This window comes from Chenopodium album, chromosome 7 (assembly GCF_948465745.1).
Source record: "Chenopodium album chromosome 7, dcCheAlbu1.1, whole genome shotgun sequence".
Classification (NCBI taxonomy): Eukaryota; Viridiplantae; Streptophyta; class Magnoliopsida; order Caryophyllales; family Amaranthaceae; genus Chenopodium; species Chenopodium album.
The window spans coordinates 10,012,428-10,033,174 of NC_137840.1; the positions used below are offsets into that span (position 1 = coordinate 10,012,428).

General features: G+C 35.1%; 1 protein-coding gene across 1 annotated transcript; it reads right to left on the reverse strand.

Moving 5' to 3' along the window:
* Positions 1-11,208: 11,208 nt before the first annotated feature.
* Positions 11,209-16,540, reverse strand: LOC145638901 (ubiquitin-fold modifier-conjugating enzyme 1-like). The gene is made up of 3 exons (XM_081689958.1): positions 16,111-16,540; positions 15,724-15,785; positions 11,209-11,539 (listed from the first exon to the last, which is right to left on the reverse strand). Exons 1-3 carry the CDS (start codon positions 16,441-16,443, stop codon positions 11,404-11,406), a joined length of 531 nt encoding a protein of 176 aa, XP_081546084.1. The 5' UTR covers positions 16,444-16,540; the 3' UTR covers positions 11,209-11,403.
* Between the last annotated feature and the right edge of the window lie 4,207 nt (positions 16,541-20,747).

A 20,747-nucleotide genomic window follows, 5' to 3' on the forward strand; every position in this document is an offset into this window, starting at 1 on the left:
TTTTTTATTTTATTTTTTTTTAATTGTGCAAATTGATATGATAGCTCCACGTTTTTTTTAATTTATTTCACTTTTGTAATATATGGACTTCTTCGATTCTTCCAATTAATTTGTCAACCTTGATTGAGCGTTAAAAGCCCAAGAATTAAATTGGTAAAGAAAAAACTCATTAACTAGGGGTCAATAAGAAACATGCAACAAACTTTTTCTTTTAGGGATCATTGGCATCACTGTGGTTTTCTGTTTTCTGCAAGGGCGGAGCTGGTGGAGGCCCAACCCCCGTGGCCCAGCAAGCGATGTCATTTATATTCATACTTGTCCCCCAGAGTATTACTAATTATAAATTATGTTAACTAAATAGTACCATACATGTTGCTGGTGGCGCAGCGGGTAGTTTCATGACATGACCAGAGCACTATCACATAAGTCTTGCGTTCGATGCTTTAAGATAACATATTGTTTTGGTAATTTTGTCCTAAATAATATTGTAAAACACAAATTTTAAATTTACAAATATAAGTATATATATATATAATGTATGATAGTATGTACAAAAGCAAAAAATTTGGATTTATAAAAAAGTACGGAGTAGGTAATATAAGTCTTGGCCCCCTTAGACTTATATTCCTGGCTTCGCCCCTGGTTTTCTGTTTTGTGTTTTTTTATTTTTTAAAATCATATAATATATGTCATATAATGAATTTAAAATTATTTAAACTTATTATAATCATAATAATTTTAAAAACTGAAAACAGAAAAGTAAAACACATTTTTCTCGTTTTCTTTTTTGGTTTTTTGTTTTAAAAAATACTGAAAAATTGAAAACAAAAAATAATGTCAAACAAACCCTTATTTTTTTTATTGAAAAGGGGTAAATAAGAAACATGCAACAAAACCCAATAATTTTTAGATACAAAAGATGTAAATTTATTGTTAAGGGATTTCTTGGTACTCAGTATCTAAAAATATTCCATACTAATAAGAAACATGCAACAAACCTTTTCTTTTAGGGATCGATGGCATCACTGTGGTCTTCTATTTTGTGATTTTTTATTTTTTTAAAATCATATAATATATGTCATATAATGAATTTAAAATTATTTCAACTTATTATAATCATGATAATTTTAAAAACTGACAACAGAAAAGTAAAACACCTTTTTCTTATTTCCTGTTTTTGGTTTTTTTTTAGAAAAAATACTGAAAATTGAAAAAAAAAAATGTCAAACAAACCTTTATTTGTTTGATTGAAAAGGGGTAAATAAGAAACATGCAACAAAACCCAATAATTTTTAGATACAAAAGATGTAAATTTATTGTTAAGGGATTTCTTGGTACTCAGTATCTAAAAATATTCCATACTAATAATTTATTAATTTGAGTATTTGACCATTAATTATTGTAATATATAAAGTCAAAACTCTTTATTTAAATAGACTTTTAAATTTGATTTTTTTAGTATCATCAATTATTTATCACTTTATACTAAGCAAAGAGCAGGAAAGAGCAGAGGGGACCTTCCACCAGGGCCATTAAGGGTCCGGCCTCCGGTAAATTGTTGAAATAAATTAGTTAATGAACTTAAATAACCTTATTTTACATATAAAATATTAGAATACAATGATTATTTTGTAGTGAGAGATAAAATATTCAAATCCCGACCCCTCTAATAGTTTTGACCAAAATCCGCCACCGGGAAAGAGGAATGATTGACCTAGATAGTACAATTTCATGCCAACCAAAACTTTGTCGTAGTTGGATTATTGAACATGTAAATATAATTATTCTAGTAGTTATTGGAAGGAATAATTGTTGTAACACTCCTTATCTCATCATCTAAGATCATTTTTTAATGGACAACGGAGGAAGTAAAGGTAAAACTAGTAAATCAAAGCATTCATTCATTCAGATCTTTTAATTCATAAATATATATTCCAAACATGTTATAAACTTATGATGTATCCACGTACTATAATTTATATCCACGTACTATAATTTACTCAACTGCTATTTGTCGCTCCCAATTTACCAGGTAACGCTCCCTTTTTGACTTGAATGGACCACTATGGCCTTTATGCAATTTGTGTTATAAAAAGGACCTTGTTCCCCATTTGGACACAATACATGAAACGGTCTCCTCACTTCACGACATTGCTGTCCCGAGCCTCCCAAAATCGGTCCCCACGACCTTGCAACCAAATCGGTCCCCACGACCACCTAAATTTTCTATTTTAAAAAATCGTGAAATTTTCCGACGGGTCTTGAGTCATGGACGGCGAGTGGAACATACGTACGCCGGAGAATGCGTCGGATCATTCTGTAAGTTTTTTTTTATTTTTTTTATTTTTTGTAATTAGGACATCCGCCTAAAATTTCCGGATGTACCATGGAACATCCGGAAATTTCAAGCGGAAGATGGGATCCGCCTAAAAAATCCGGATGTTCCATGGTACATCCGGAAATTTTAGGCGGATGTACCAAGGGACATCCGGAAATTTTAGGCGGATGTCCCTATTCATATATATATATATTTTTTTTAAATGTTAAGTACGTTTATATAATTTTTTTTTATGTTTATTAAGTTTTTTTTTTTTTATATGTATTTTTTTTCGTGGTCTTGTGATTATTGTTGTGATTCAGTATTTGATAATTAATGTAATTTTGTTGTATTAATATGATTATTAGTAATATGTTTATTTTTTGTTTCATTATTATTATTATTATTATTTATATTATTATTATTATTATTGAAAATATTATTATTATTATTATTATTATTATTGTTATTATTATTATTATTATTATTATTATTATTATTATTATTATTATTATTATTATTATTATTATTATCATCGTAGTTGTTGTTGTTGTTGATATTATTGTTGTTGTTGTTGTAGTTGATATTATTATTGTTGTTGTTGCTGTTATTTTTATTGTTGTTGTTGTTGATATTGTTATTATTAATTAGTAGAAATATAATTTTAATATTATTATTATTATTATTATTATTATTATTATTATTATTATTATTATTATTATTATTATTATTATTATTATTTATTAATTAATTAATGTTATGGTCTTATAAATTGTTTTGTAGTTGTTATTATAATTTTTTATTATCATTAATATTGTTATTGTTTTGTATTTGTTGTTATTATTATTAGTATTGTTATTAGTATTAGTATTGTTTTTATTATTATTATTATTAGTATTGTTTTTATTATTATAATTATAATTATAATTATAATTATAATTATAATTATAATTATTATTATTATTATTATTATTATTATTATTATTATTATTATTATTATTATTATTATTATTGTTTTTATTATTATTATTTTGACATAAAGCATGTTTTGTTTAATTTGTATAGGATATGGAATCTGAGGAAGGCGGTGACGGTGTGAATTATAGTGGGAATTTTGTCACCGATACGTTTTTTCCTACATTTGACGATGCAGTTACATGGGCTGATGGTGTTTCCATAAAATTGGGATTTATATTGGTGAAATCGTCTTATAACAAAACCAGAGATGGTCGGCCGTATCGGTATTTGCGATGTGATCGGTCACGAAGGAGCAAGCCGAGAGATTTGAACGCGATACGGAAGGACACCAAAACCAAAGCTAATGGTTGTCCATTCTACATCAAGATATATTATGATGTCAGCACCGAAAGTTGGAAGATCATTGCGAAAAATGATCACACCGGGACACATAACCACCCAATGATTGTGTACCCAGAGGGTCACCGTAAAGTGAGCGGATTGAGTCCGGGTGCAAAACAGGTTGTGCGGGACATGACAAAGTCCAAGGTTGCTCCCCGTAACATCATGTCCACTATTGCCGAGCAATTTCCTGATGTTGAACATCCGACACATTTACAATTGCCGAAATGACTTCAGGATGGAGATGTCCGAAGGAAGAGGAGTTGTTCAGCAATTTCTTCATCTGGCGAGAGAGAGTAAATACATTTACTGGGTCACGAACGATGATCACAACGTTTTGCAACATGCATTTATGGTGCACCCGATCATGGTCAACATACTCCGCACATACCCACATGTCATAGGTATGGATTCTACTTACAAGACCAATCGATATAACATGCCTTTCTTTGAGATAGTAGGCGTGACACCGACAAACCAGAATTTTCTAGTTGGATATGTTTTCATGCGCGACGAGTGCACGGCTAGCTATCGGTGGGTGTTGCAGAGATTAAGGGAGTTGATTGGGTTTGATAAAAAAAACCATCTGTATTTATTTCAGACCGTGATCTTGGGCTATGTGCGGCTTTGAGAGAAGTCTTTCCAGGGACGTCACATTTACTCTGTCTATGGCACATTAACAGAGATGTGGAGGCTAAGGTGACGAAGATGTTTGGAAACAAGACGGTTGGTGTCAGTTTTAGAGCTGGGAGATGGTTCAAAATCGTGAATGCAACAACACAGGCGAAGTATGATCGTGCTCTAACTGCCATGCAAGTGAGGTGGGGAAAATATCCGGAAGTGATTCAGTATGTTCAGAGAACATGGCTTTGTCATAAGGAGAAATTTGTGAAATTTTGGACGAACCAGGTTCTTCATTTTGGTAACACCACCAACTGCAGAGTTGAGAGCCAACATTCAGCAGTGAAAAATTGGTTTGAATCATCCACAGGTTAGTTGTATTATTTTATTAGTTGTTCTCGTTGTTACGTAATTGTAATTGTATTAATTGTAATTGTATTTGAATTTACTAATTAGAATCATTGGCAGGTGCTTTGGATATCGTATGGGCCCGAGTCCATTGTCATATCGGTAATCGCATCATACAAATTCGTAATGACTTAGAGGCATCAAGGTCTAAAATTGGTCAGATGTACAGACAGTTGCCACTGTCACGTATAAATGGCAAAGTGTCTCAACATTGCTTGAAAGTTCTGGATAAGGAGACGAAAAGGATGCGGGATTTGAGTTACCAGGTCCATGAACGGTGTGGATGTGCTATGCGTGTGACCCATGGTCTTCCATGTGCTTTCCAGATACATGATTCGATAGTTGCACAGACAGGATTGTATAGCAGCCAAATTCATTCTTTCTGGAAGATACTGGTTATTGGTGATGGTGTTAACATTCCTGAAGTGGTAAATTATTCGACCGAGGAGGCTGCACATTTTCGGTCCCTATTCGACGAAGTCATGGAAAGTGACCCGGCCGTACGTCGAAATGTAACGCGAATCATTGAAGATGAGCTACATCCAGATCATTCACACCTTGAAGAACCACATATCAACCTTAACACTCGTGGTCGACCGAAGAGAAATAACACCAGGCGTGATCGTAGCTATTTCGAGCATGTGAACCGTCAACACACTCAACGTGGCGGTGAGAAAACCTGTACAGCCACTGGAGATACCCGCGGGTGAGAAAACCTGTACAACCACTGCATGTAACCAGGCGCAACCGAAGGAGCTACAGCACTAAGCCTGGGTAGGGCACCTAAAACAACACTCTGAGATACCCCAGGGACAAACCTGTTCCACATCACAGCTATCATCTTAGTCGGGAAGTCTACCCGATACATCTTCAAGTTAGTCGGCCTCTTGGCCTTCTCTGGCCTGATGATCTCGCGGGGAATGCCTTGCACGAAACCAATCTGGCGCACCACTCTATCAGGCATGTACGGCTCAATGATGTTACGGTACTGGATGCAGCCAATGAATAAAGTGGGGGGCACTCGTAATGCAGGATCAGCTCCGTACGGTAGCCTGTTCACCTCACGGTCAGTAAGCGCATCAATCCTAGTACGAAAAGCTAACAAGCGCTCCAGGTTCTTGCTAGGACATCCCGCTCCAACATCCCAAGCAGACGCACGAGGCATTTGAAGGTCCCGGGTCAAGGTACCCTGCTGTGGCCGAAAGCACGGAAAATACTCGTAAATCCACGCTTGCAGAAGCGTGAGACAACCAGCAATCGAATCAGCACCTTTCCGTGATGCTGTGCCCAGTTGCCGATACAAGTAGGCCAGTGCAGCTGTTCCCCAAGCATACTCGTTAATAGGGACATCCGTGTGACATAGCTCGTGGAGGAAGGAAGGATGCGTACGGTTACCACTCCTGTCTACAAACAATGTACCTCCAAGCACTAACCACAAGTATCCATCAAGCTGCTCACTAAAATCCCGGTCAACCGCCAATGTCGACTCAAAAATCTTATCAGTCAACACCCCACTAACCTGCCAAATGGTCTTTGTGCCGCAAACCTCAGACAGATCATCTGGAGTCATATCCATGGTGACCGAGCACGCGTCCCGTAACACGTCCGTGCTAGGAATAGTGGTCACCATATTGCCTGCAACCCGTAACCCAAGTATGTTGTACACGTCATGCAGCAAGATCGTAATCTCCCCAAATGGCATGTGAAAGGTGTTCGTATCTGGCTTCCACCTCTCAACAAAAGCAGAAATCAACGGCCAATCAAGTCTCTTAAACATCAGGCCGGGCAAGTGAGACAACCAACTAGCATCAATCTCCGCAAGGTCCTCCACAGATTGACGACCTCGCCAAGTGAACAAGTCAGAACATAACTTTGTCCTACTCAAACAGCGCAAAACACTACGCTCCTGCTCCATCCAGATATACCGTGCTACGTGACCGCCAAAACTAGGGATAACTGACCCATCCTCAGGCCCACCCGGCATCGGTTCCTGCACTAACCATGCCTCTGCAGAGCTGGAAGTAGGCTGACTCGATCCACTACCAACAAATCTCCCAAACTGACCCCTATATACCATATGAAAATCCTGAGGGTCCTGTTCTTCATCCCGGTCACCAGCATGACTAGCCGAACATTCGTCTTCCTCGTCAGATATGGGTGCTCCACTTGCAGAGTATAAGGGCCGACTACTACCAGACTGTTGGTCTCTCGACCAACCACTAGTAGACCCGTATTGCTGGTGCTCGGGCTGAAGCGGTGAAGATCGAGATGTCTGTCTCCTAACAGACGCATTCAGACGTCGTGATATTGCATGTCGAGCACCAGAACCCTCGGTCTACATAAAATAAAATAAAAAATCCGATTTTAGTAATAATAATAATAATAACAATAATAATAATAATAATACTAATAATAATAATAATAATAATAACAATAATAATAATAATAATAATAATAATAATAATAATAAAAACAATAACAACAAATAAACTTAACAACAACAACAATAACCATAATAACAATAATAACAACAACAACAACAAATACAAATTAACAACAACAAATAAACTTAACAACAACAATAACTAACAACAATAACTAACAACAATAACCTTAACATTAATAATAAAAACCTAATATCAACAAAATAATAAAAATTATCATATTTTTAAAAATAATTACATTACAAAATATACTAACCATAATAATAACAACAACAATAATAATAACAATAATCACCATAACACTTCAAAATAACAAAAAAAAAAACAAAATCCGAAAAAAAAAAATTAAAATTAACAATTTTATTAACGGGCAAAAAAAAAAAAAAAAAAAAAAAAATTACCTCGTCGCCATCGCCGCCGCCGTCTCCGCCGCTGCCACCAGTGCCGCCGAAGCTCCTCCCTCCGAATCTCAGCCTAATCCGCCTCGAATCACCCAATTTTTTTTTTTTTTTTTGTGTTTATGATGATTGTTGTTTTTTTTTTAAAAAAATGAAGAAAATTTTTTGAATTTTTTTTTTTTAAAACTTTTAGAGTGTTTTAGAGAGTTGGAGAGTAAGAGAGTTAGAGAGTTAGAGAGAGAAGTAAGAAAGTGAGAAATGTTGGTCGGGAAGGAAAAAACCGTATTTATATATTAGGGGTAAAATTGGAATTTCAAGACAAAAAGGGAGCGTTACCCGGTAAAATGGGAGCGACAAATAACAACACCCATAATTTATAAGGAATATCTAAGGGTCTGTTCTCATACGTTGAAGTTCAGTTCAGTTCATAATTTTCTTCTTTTACAAAATATTCAGTTCAGTTCAGCTCAGCTCAGTTAAGTTCAGTTCAGCTGAGTTTAATCAATGATAAAAGTTAGGGTTTGTTCTCTTACGTTGAAATTCAGTTCAGTTCAGTTCAGTTCAGCTTAGTTCAGTTTAGTTCAACTCAGCTCAGTTCGGTTCAGTTCAGTTCAACTCCTAATTTCCTTATCTTATAAAATATTCATTTCATTTCAGCTCAATTCAGTTCAATTCAGTCGAACAAACCCTTAATTTACATGCATGTTTATGCAACTCCAACATCAAACATGTCAATATGTTAAAATAATGTGACGTAAAGAGATAATGAGATATATGCTCCACGAACTTCGAAATGTTAATATAATAATAAAACAGTGATTTGGTATTCGTTCTGACGTAAAAATAACATGACCACAAATATATTCTGCCAAATCTCATCAAAATGTTTAGATTCGTAAATAAAATTCCATGTCTATCCAAATAACATTAATGATAGCTATTGAAGATATTAGTACTAGTATGATTTATGATACAAGAAAAAAACAACGAGGTTTTTTTTTTAAGTAGAAGAAAAAAAACAATGAGCTTTTATTTTTAATAATAAGAGTACAAGCAAAGAGATGAAAGAGATAAGGATAGGAAGAAAGAGAGTGGGGGAAAATCACAAGTTTAGATTTCATTCATACTCTCTATTCGCCACTAATTTACTAACCAACCGTGGAGGCCAAATGTACTCACGCTTTTAGATTTGGCCTTTTTCCAAACTTGTGGTTCTATTCTTCTTACCACTTCCTCCTACTCATACAAGATGGTTTTATGATTGCAATCCTATGAAAATGCCATTTAATTTCACTTCTATGAAAAGGACTTTAAATGTTGTTTTTAATATATAATTGAGATTACTTTGAAGTATCCCATACTTCTACCGTTATATTTCAATACATTTGCATGGTCTCCTACTCTCTAATGTATTAGTTTGATTGTGAATGTTTAGTTGTGTATAGTTAAAAATTATAAAAAGTAATACATTGAAAAAAAGAGAGAGAGAGAAACACTTGTAACCAAATCTCTCTTGAGTCATTATTTTATTTTATTATTATTATTTTTTTAATTATAGTGACTGAAAATGTATGGTCAAAGTTAATAAAGTTTGACAGTACATGATTTTAAATTTTCTAACACTGAAGTACTTAACCACAACGCAGCAAACGACTTTTTCTATCTGATGCCCCCTCCCCCCTCCTCTTCCTAATTTTGACTTATTTTACACATTAGAATTTACCTATCCGGGTAAAATAAGCGATGATGAGATACTGTTTATAGAAGAATTACATTAGAGTTATTAATAACTCAAGTTATTAGAGGCATATAATATACAACTACTCATACTAGATTAAACATAGGATGAGATCATGAGGATTTCTACAAGTATTAACACCCATTTTATAGTACATTTGAGGTATCTGATGAAATCTCAAAGACTCAAATTAAAAAGATTGGAACTATTTTAAAATTTTAAAGCATTCACAGAATAAAACTTTTGAGAAATGACCAATATGATAAGTGTAATTTTACGTATTTAACGTTGCTACACAAATTATTTAATGAGAAATTCGAATTGATGAAGCTCACAATGAATGCGTAAACATGTGATAGAAATTAGGCTACCTGTTTGGTATAAAGTTGAAAAAGATGATTAAAAATGAAATTGTATGAGAAATCAAAGTCCATTCCCATGACAACAATCCCCAAATCCTCTTTTTTTTCATCACTTTTTAAAAAAAAAAAAAAAAATCACTTCCATTTGAACTTTTCTCTTTTGAAGTGGTATTGGTATAAAGAAAATTACAAGTTAGGGAAGAAAGTGCATTACTATGAACAATAGGATGTTATTTTACTTGCACAATTGCACTAAAATTCATTTCATCAGTAACTTACTAATAATCTTCTATAGTTCTATCAAACGGGTACTCGTGAGGTTAAAGGTATTATTAAGGTAGTAAAGAGCAAATCAGCAAATGAATGTAAAAAGATAAAGGAGGAAGTGAAAACAATATGGATGAAACATTATGCGGACCCAAGTCGAAAAAGAAAAAGAAAAGAGAGAGAGAGGAGACAAACAACAATCACAGTGAAATGAATTATTTTTTGGCAACCAGAATACAAAATTAACAAAGACAGGGAAAAAAAAGGCAGGAAAAAAACGTGACAAAAAAAAAAAAAAGAGTAGAGTGGCAAAGGGATGAGCAACAAGTCAAGAACTTGGAAATTTAACTGATTCTAGTCATAATACCACAAATTCTTACCAATAAGTGCTTCGATTTTAGCAATAAAGTTGCTCTAGTTTAACCTAAGTCTTGGATTTGAAACTTAAAAACACAGCAACACATTGGGAGATTATTCTCCCAAACTTGAACCCAACAAGCTTCAAATCTCGAATCAATCGGGATCTAGAAGGCTCGGATTATAAAAATAAATAAATAAATAAATAAATAAAAACCTTAATGAATCATCTAGCGCATGATTCCCCAGCCAGAAGAGAAACTAACAAAGCATAATCCATCCAAGACAGAAACTCGGATGGAGATGGGGCTTCATACCTATAAAGCAAACCAAAAGATCTGCATGCAACCAAAACTCAGAATAATACTTTCACATCATGGTATTATGGCAATAAATCTTGGCCACATCACCCATTTGCTAGTTAGCAACCAAGTTCTAAGATATTCTGAGATAACTACGACCAATATAATTGGGTTTGAACAGCCGCAAACCACCTGCATTACCTGCTGAATTAGTTCAGGGAGCATTACTGCAATCACAACAGCATCCACTTTTAAAACTATGCATTACATCCCTGACCCATCACCATTCACCCCTCAGTTAAAAAGAAAGGTGACTTTAAGTAGGTGCAGCAACTCTTGCTCTACTGCTAGTCTTTCCAAACAACAAATGTCAATAATTGACAACCACTCGATCAGTCGACGACCCACAAACTCGTAACTTGCAACATATTGGTAACAATTAAACCACTCCAAGATATGCTATAAAAAGGGGTCACCCCCCCCCCCCCCCCCCCCCCCCCCCCCCCCCATGAAGGTCTTTATAGTATACTTAAAAAAAAATAACTTCAAAGCTTCAGAAGCATACACACAAAACACAATAACAGATTTCACAGCTGTGAATCAAGAGGGGTGAGGCAGTACAGACTGTCACTGTGTCAGCGAAAAAATATCAAATCTCTGCATTAATTGCATAAATCTCAACAAATTCGTTGTGCATTGTGACAACCCAAGTATAGTTTAGCTCCTCAAAGTTATCTAAATTAGACATATATAAACAGTTTCCTGATACTTCTTCATTCCACTACCTACGGTGATAAGCCAAACCCCTTTTGTAGTTGGGAGTTGAGTAGCTAGCTGTTGTCACTGGAAGAGGCAGCAACATCATCCTTGTGCTTGATCATACCAGAATCAACAAGAATGGGAATCTCCGCAGCAAGCCATGGAGCAAGGCCCAAACACAGAGCATGCGCGATACCAAAACGAGGACTGAAGATGCAAAAATCCAAAGTAATTGGCAGTAAAAAAGATATACACAAAACAAATAATTTAGTACAAAAGCCATCTGAAGACCAGTAATTGCAGCATCCATGAAATACTAGCCCGGAGGTATGCATCTATTTTACTTATTACAGAGTAAACCATAAGCAAAACATGAACAACGCTACTAGTAAAGCAAATTGCAATCTCAAAGAATTGGGAGGTATCTTATTGCTTGCTTATTACACAATCCCAACCCTTAAAACCACACAGTAAATGCCTCTATACCAGCAATGCACAATAATATGGGCAGGGAAGCAAGTGTATACAGAAGCCAGTAAAAGAAACAAAAGTCGTTCTGAGAAAAATAAATCACAAATTAACAAATAATTAATTCAGCAATATCAAGAGGCAGGAAGGACACAAAGGCACCAATTATATATGTATTTCAGCTTCAACAAGAGGCTGACGCCAACTATATCACAAGTGTAGGAGGACGCTACTCCAGAGCTAGTTCAGCAAGTTGAACCATTAATTACCCCAGTCTTAAGAGGAAGAGAGCTTACGCAAGCTTCTCCACATCTTTTAAGTTAGAGTTGCACTTAATATTCCTAAAAATGATGACCCGTGATTATATCAAATGAGGCATTAGTTACACCCTCTCCCTATATAACTAGTAGAGCACATAGGAGATGATGAGCCAAATTTTGCCACTGAATTCTACATGGATCATGCTTTGGATGAAAATATTAACTATGGCTATGCAGGCCTCGACTTCGATTAGAATGATTACATAGAAGAGGAGGACTTTTAATAATTATGTTACGTGAAAAAGTGGCATTTTTAGGTCACGTCATCTCAAAAGATGGTGTGTTTGTGGACCTGCAAAAATTACTGTCATAAGAAAGATGGAGTACACCGAAGAATGCACTTGATGCTCGATTTCGAAGCTAATCTGGCTATTATGGACATTTTGTGGAGGATTTATTCAGCATTGCACCTATGACCACTAATTGAAAAGGGAGAACATTTGACAACACTACATGATGTATTGTCTTTAACCAAAGAGAATGAAGGATTAAAAGTACATAGTGATGCTTCAAAAGATTTTTTAGGTTGTGTATTGATGCACACCAGAAAGGTTGGTCTGTATACTTCATGACAAATGAAACTGTTTGAGGTAAATTATCCCATTCATGATTTGAAGTTAGTTATCGTCATATTTGCTTTGAAAATATTTTGGCATTGTCTTTAAGAACGGACTTTGAAATATTCATATTTAAAGTATAATATTTACTCGAAAGAATTTGAATATAGTTGATAAAGGATAATAATTTGGATAACTAATATCACGAGGGTAAGGCAAGTGTAATTCACGACACGCTTAGCCGAAAGATCACCCACAAGGCAAAGGACATAGTGATTAGTGATAAACTCTACAAGGATTTTAAGTGGTTCAACTGGGAAGTAGTAAAAGTGGTGGATAGTGTTTGAGGATAAGAAAGAAAAACAAGTATAGTTGACGTTGGAATTAAACAGCTACTACATTCTCATATTGATGAATTTAAAGTGTCTCTTAAATAGGCTACAAGATGATCAAATAATCCTAAAAAAAGGCAACTTAATCCTAGAGTAGAGTTGTGCTTAGAGCATGGCTTACCACATGCCTCAATAAGTGCCCCACAATCTTAATTGAAAACAAACTAATTTGACTAAGCCAACAACTATTCCTAGAATTAAGCTAACATAATAAGCTACTTTGAAGCACAAATAACTTCATCACACTCCCTTGCTTCGAAATTCAATAGTATTGAAGCATATCTCCTCAACTTAGTGATGCGAGTCTCACCAACATACTCTTCGAACATTAGAACACTTCTCTCCATGGTGCACATAATCACCTGCCATTCTAGAACAAATTTTCTTCCACGGCCACTTGTGACATAGATTCTTTCTTATCACTACAAAACCTACAATTCCTAGCCATATGCCTAAATTTATTACATCTGAAGCATTTTTCCGATTTTATCTTTCCCTTATGCTCACATATTTTTTCCACATGACCAATCTTTTGACAATTATCGCATTTTACTTTACTACCTTTCCCTTTTGAAAATGAAGATTTAGCTAAAGCTCCCTCGATTTTTTTTATCCATTTGCTTCCTCCCTCTTTTGATCTCCTTTAATCTACAACACTAAGGGTATTGACTAACTCTATTAGGGATATTTTGGGGGCAGATATGAAACTCAAGATTCATGATGATAAAAATTTGAGGTATAAGAATTTTGTTTGAAAACAGTGTTGAAAAAAGTGATAACTTAATACAAAGAGTGATAGAGAAGGCCAGATAATGACATGCTATATAAAGATATCAAACTCAAGATTCATGATGATAAAAATTTGAGGTATAAGAATTTTGTTTGAAAAAAGTGATAGCTTAATACAAAGAGTGATAGAGAAAGGACAGATAATGACATGCTATATAAAGATCTCAAAAAGGTGGTTGGTGGCCAAAAATAAAGCATGATATTGTTGCTGTCAAAGTGTCTTACACGTCAGAAGGTGATAAAGAGTGAGTACAAGAGACCACAAAGAAAAGTGCAACCATTAGATATATTCGAGTGGAAATGGCAATCTATTATGTGATATCAATTAATCAACCAAAGTCTTAATCTCATGAGCGGTGTCGGCTACATGAACCGAAAGTAATTATTCCATAAAGTCATCCACAATAATCTTCCTTCTACATGAACCAAAAGTGATTTTTTGATATGATTACCAAGAATTAAGAAGAGAAATTATCACATTTGGGCTATAGTTGATATAGTAACCAAAATTACGATGTATATCCTAAGAAATATTCAAAGGATGGAAGAATTAGCATAGGTTTATGTGTGGAAAACGAGATGACGTTTCATGGTGTTCAATAAAGTTTTGTGTCTAATTTTGATTCGAGATTCATTCAATAGAGTATTGTGTCTAATATAGATTCGTGATTCATTTCAAACTTTTGAAAAATTTTGAAAAGAGCAATGGGAACCAAACTGTAGTTGACTATTGTATTTCGTCCTACCAAAAATTATCATGTTGATCATACTATAAAGATTTTATAAGATATGTTAAGAGATTGGGTATTGGATTTCAAGGATTATGGGAAGATTTCCTTGATTTCGTTGAGTTATTGACATATCAAACATGCAAGTATTGACATGGTACCCGTTAAAAGCCTTGAATAAATGTAAGTGTCATATACCTTTGTTGATCTGATGCTAGTGAAAATGTATAATGTACCTAAATTAATCTAAGAAACCATTAATAAGCTTTGGGAAGATAAGATTTAATCTTCTCCACATCAACAAAAGAGTTATATGTACTTGAAACATAGAGAAAGTGAGGACTTGTACCAGTCAACGACAAAGTTGTATTAATGTTTTGCCCATGAATGAAGTAATGAAATTTGGGAAGATAGAAAATTAAGCTCAGAGTTTATAGGTCATTACGAGATTTTAAAGATAATAGGAAAAGCACCTTATCAGCTAGCATTACCTATAGATTTGAGTCAGTTCATGAAGTCTTTCATATCTCACAACTTAAAAAGTATATTACTAATAAATCTCAACTGCAACCTAAATTGATTAAGGTTGAAGTGTCATTTGGCTCATACACATAAACCGTTTATAAGATTTTGAGCACAAAGATACCCAGTATTAAACATGTTACACAATATAGATCTTCCTTCTACAAGTAGAACTAAGAAAGCCATGTAACAGGTGATTGAAAAACGGGCCATTTAGAGGTTAAGAAAGCTAATCAATTATGAGTAATGAGAATATATAAATACAAAAAGCGATAGGTTTGAACTTATTTCCACATTCAATTTAACCTTAAAAAATCTGAACAAAAATACAATGCTCCAGCCCTAGTCCACATCAACTAAAATTCAATCAAGCTAACTAAACGAATGAAGTATCCATCATAGTTAATGTCATGAAACTGATTATTCAGCCAATTGAGTAAACTAATTGCAAGTTTCTACACAAAAGTAGTATGATTCCAACCAACTGGGATACAAGGGATATAATCAAAATGCAAGCAGTAAATTCAGCTTCTAACTCAACATAAAGGTAAATTAAAAATTAGAAATCACAAACAAAACACGAACAGCTAAGAAGATTAGAGTGGATAAATGTACCAATTTTTGGCCCAAAGCGGCTTGAAATGCACAGTCAAGCAAATCTTCCCTCCTCTATACATCTACAAGATTCAGCAAATTAAAACCCATCAAAACAAAAGGGGAGAAGAGAAAATCCCTGAATTTTAAAATGTTCACAATCAATGACCTAAAAATCCATCTGTCAAAACAAAACAAAAAGGAAGGAGAGAAAATCCCAAAAATTAAACATGATCAAAATCAAAAACCCAAATTTAAAATGTTCACAATCGAAACCCTAAAAATCCAATAAACACCCATCAATTCACAAACAAAATTGATCATGATCAAAATCAAAAACCCAATATCCAATACATACCCAAATCAATTCGCACCAAACCCAAAACAGGGTAGACAACAAAATCTAACCTTGTGAGTCTTGCCATCGAGTTCAGGAAGTTCAAGCTCAGGAGCAGTAGCAGGGTAAGTGACAGGAATATCGAATTGAAGATCAAATTCAAACTTGAGAAGATTGTGGACATACCAACACTTGCCAACCCAACGAGTGCCTTCAGGATTAGCGGCAGAAATTCGAAACCAGTCGTTGTCGTTGGCTTTGTTCATGGAAGTGTAGGCGATCAATGCCTTGTATTCCTCCTTGAGACGCTGTGTCCAAGCAGCGCCGTCGCGAGGACCGGCTTTAGTGTTGAGAAGTGGGATTTTAGTGAGGGTGGATTTGGTGGTAGTGTCCCATTGCTCCATTCTCGATCAAGATCAAATTGCCCTCTCTGCTACTCTGTAAAACCAAACCCCCTTCTTTCTTTCTCCCAAGATGATGATTATATATGGTTTCGATTGGGAATATATCTTGCGTTTTTTCGCAGCATTTTGTTGACCTTTTAAATGTCAAAAAATTTCTTTTTTTTGACTTATGGAAATGATTTTGGCACACCTTCATTGATTTATATACGTAGTAGTATATCCTTATATGTAAGTACGTTTTTTTTTTTTAGGAAAAATTGACAAGAATAATTCCAACTTTGTCTCATTCGTCCAAAATAATCTCAACTTTGGATTATTTTTTAATAATCCGAACTTTATTCTGAATTTGCTTCAAATGGACCTAATCGGTTTTCTAACTTGTTATCATAAGTTATCTAACATGTGTCAACATGTAATTGGTTAAAAAAAATACTTAATAAAATAAAATTAAAGAAAATTAAAAAATCTAAATTTTTATTAATTAACTACAAAAATCCACCGTCAAACAAAAAAACTAAAAAACCCATCAGCCAGACCACCCTCCCCGCCGCCACCCCTGCCGACGACCGGCCACGACGGGGCCATCCAACTCAACCTCCAACACCGGCTAACCTTCTTGCTTTTAGGGGCAGTTATCAACTCGAATATTGTCCGTCTAGTAGTACATTCGATGGGTTTGCAGCAAAAAAAAAAAGTATCGTGTGCGGCGCTATCGATGCTACTGATATCACAAATGACTCGAGCATGAGAGTTAGGGATAGCTCAAGTGGTTCGAGCTTCCCTCCCGATTTTAGGAAATCCTGGGATTGATTTTCACTCCCGCCAATATGGCTCTCTAAACACCAAAAAAAAAAAAAAAAAAAAAAAAACAAATGACTCGAGCATGTTGTATATCGAAGAACAATAATGTATTATGTATTATCAATAACAAGATTTTATCTTGGAAATTAATCTTCATTTAAGCACTTAATTATGAACGCCTTTTGCAGAATTGGAGAAGGTTACCTTAATTACGGGCATATTATTACGGCATAGACTTGACTACATAGAAATGTATAGAATCGCCTGCGATGTTGTGCGAGTAGAAGCAGCATGAATTGGTGCTTTGACAGGGGAGCTCGGGCAGCGGCAATAATGGCCGTGGAAGCAAGGTAAAGGGGTAAAGGGAGGAGGTGGGCTGACTGACGGTGGAAATGGTGCCGGCGTGGCCAGTCGCTGGGGTGGGGTATGGCTGGGGTTGCCGCTGCTGCTGGTAGTGGTGGTGGCGGCAGAGGTTTGTTTTTTTTTTTTTCTTTTTTTATACTTATTTTTAAATTAGTTAGTTTTTTTTTTTAATTATTTTTAGAAAAAAAATTAGTTTTATTGTTAGTTAAATGTTAATTATTAATTCTATTAAAAAAAATGTTAGTTATTAATTTGTTTCAAAAAAAAAAGTTTTAATTATTAATTAGAAAAAAAAGTTAACGTTTGTTTAACGTTAGGTTTATTGTAGATGAGTGAGTGAAACCTTGGGTATACCACTGATAAACAATAGTTAGTAGGTGTACCATTGATAAACGCTCGAACCTTGGGTGTACCATTGATAATTTCCCTTTTTTTAATTCTCTTAATTTTCCTTCTCACTCCTCTTTCTCTCTCCTCTCCTAATAAACAAAAACAACCCACCAATCCACCAATTCTGCCACCCCAACAACCCACCAAAAAAACTAGAAACAACCCTAACAACCCACCACAAAACGGAAACAACCCACCACCTGTCGCCCCAAAACCCGCAAAACCCCGGCCCTAACACCAACCACCCACAAAACCCCGGCCCTAACACCAACCACCCTAAAATCCCGACCACCCCAGCCACCAACGAAACTCGACCCCTATTTCTTCTTCAATCTGAATTGGCTTCTCCAACTTGGGCTTTGATTCCCTTTTTCAAACACCATCAAAATACATCATCAATCTTCATCATTGAATAACCACCGCTCATCATCACTGAAAATCGGAATTATCAAATAACCACCGTTCGATCTTAATTAATGATATTAAATTTTTTTTTTAAAAATTTGGCTATTGTTGGGCGGCAATTGTGGCATTGTGATAAGGGTAAGGGGGTGATTGGTGTTGTTGATTGGTGTAGCTGGTGACTACATTGTTGTTGCGGACTGGACAGGTGGTTGGTGTAGGATGTGCGTGAGCTGATTGGTGTTAAGTGGTGGCAATGTGAAGGTCGATGAAGATTCTGGGATGCAGTGTTCGGTGATTGTGGGGATGTTGTTGTGCGTGAGTTCATCGGAGTGGTGTGGTTGTTCATCGGGTGATTAGTGTTGTTGATTGGTGTAGCTGGTGAGTTGATTGGTGTTGTGGGCACGCAGGGGAGGGAGGGAAGGAGGGAGGGAGGTGGGGAGGGAGGGGGAGAGGGAGTGGTGGCAGGGGAAGGTGGTGGTGGTGGAAAGGGTTTTTGATATTTTTTTTCTTTTTCTTTTAATTATTTTTGTTTTTTAATAATTAAAAAGTTAATTGACCTATTATTGACTGACACGTGGCATCTAAGTTACAAATACCGGTCATCAATAGGTATTGGATCTTTAGATGAAGGAGGGGTGCAAAGGATGGATTTTTTTGAGATTAATGAAAGGTTGGATTTTTATTGTCAGACAGCGCAAAGGTTGGATTTTTAGATTCCATTTTTCCTTATTGATATTGTTTGTGAAATTTATTCAAGTTATATGGATAATGATAATCTCTTTGTGATTATGAGTTTATACTCTTGGTTGCAAAAGGGTATATATGCATGTATCAGACAAAATCTATGTAAGTAGGCGGATATTGCTTATGCAATTGGTCAAGTAAGTAGGTATACTAGCAATCCTAATATGCTACATTGACAAACGGTTCGATGCTTGTTGAAGTACTTGATGAAAATCATGAATTATGGTTTGTCTTATAGTGGATACCATTCGGTTGTGGAAGGGTATTCAGATGCAAGTTGAATTTCTAACAAAAATCATTCGTCCGCAAGTAGTGGATGGGTATTCCCAAATAAGGGAGGTGCCATTTCATTGACATCTAAAAAGCAAACTTGCATTGCTAATTTAACAATGACATTGGAGTTCATTGCATTACATTCTGCTGGTAAAGAAGCAAAATAGTTAAGGGTTTTAATGCATGAGATACCTTTGTTACTAAAGTTAATATCACTAATAGTCAAAAATTGTGATAACAATGATCTTGGCTAAGGCATATAGTCAAGTGTATAATGGTAAGTTAAGGAATATTGGTGTAAGGTATAATTACATCCAAGGACCTAACAAGGATAGTGTAATCACTATTGTTTATATTCGTACGAAGTTTAATCTTGCTATTTGCTTTAAAAAGCATGAGTTAAAGATGTTAATAAAAGGAAGAAAATCATTTTATATTGGAGCCCCATTATAATCACAATTAGGAGAATCTCAACTTAACGCCCAATAAGACGTTGGGTCTTGAGTTCAATGAGATTAATTCTCTTATTTGATGATTGGGAACTTGTTAAATCATCCAAGGTTAAGTTCCGGTTTTACTGTGATGAAAAGAGGTTGTTTTAACTTAATAGAATTCCTGATATATTGCTCGGTAACTGATATGTCCGATTTATATAGTGTTTTACCCCGTCCCTTGGTCATAATTAGTAGTGTTTTTGGCTCTTTAGAGCCACTTTTATTACTAATTGGTGTTTTCTAGTGTTTTCGTAGATTTGGTTGACTTTTGTAGGGATTTGCACTTTTGAAGCATTTTCCCGAGATATTATGGAGCAATTACGAGCATTGGAGAAGCACGACCAGCCAGGGCCGGTTAGAGTCATCGAACTGGTGATTAAGGGGTCGGTATATGACAGGGTAAAGTCGTATCCCCTAATCAAAAGTAATTCCTAAATCCTCTAACTAATGTAGATAGGGAAGTAGGGTCGAATCCACAGAGAAACAGATCTTTCTATTCCTAATTAACTAATATAATTTAGATTGTGAGGTAACCAATATTTATATTTGAATAATAAACTAAACTATGGAGATCAAGAATAAGGAGAAAATAATATATAGAAGGATCTAGGGCATAGGTTCACCAATAAATAATATTCCAGGGTAGAATATAATAATCATTAATCAATGCATATATTAATCAGCTTATAAAGGGCTTTCGCTACGTATTATAATCACACAATTAATTTACCGGTATTAAATCTCATCTTTCGAATCTCGACCTAACCATTTATAAATTAACCCGCCTATTGAAACTAGACCTAAACATCAATTCTCATCTGTTGAATCTCGAAT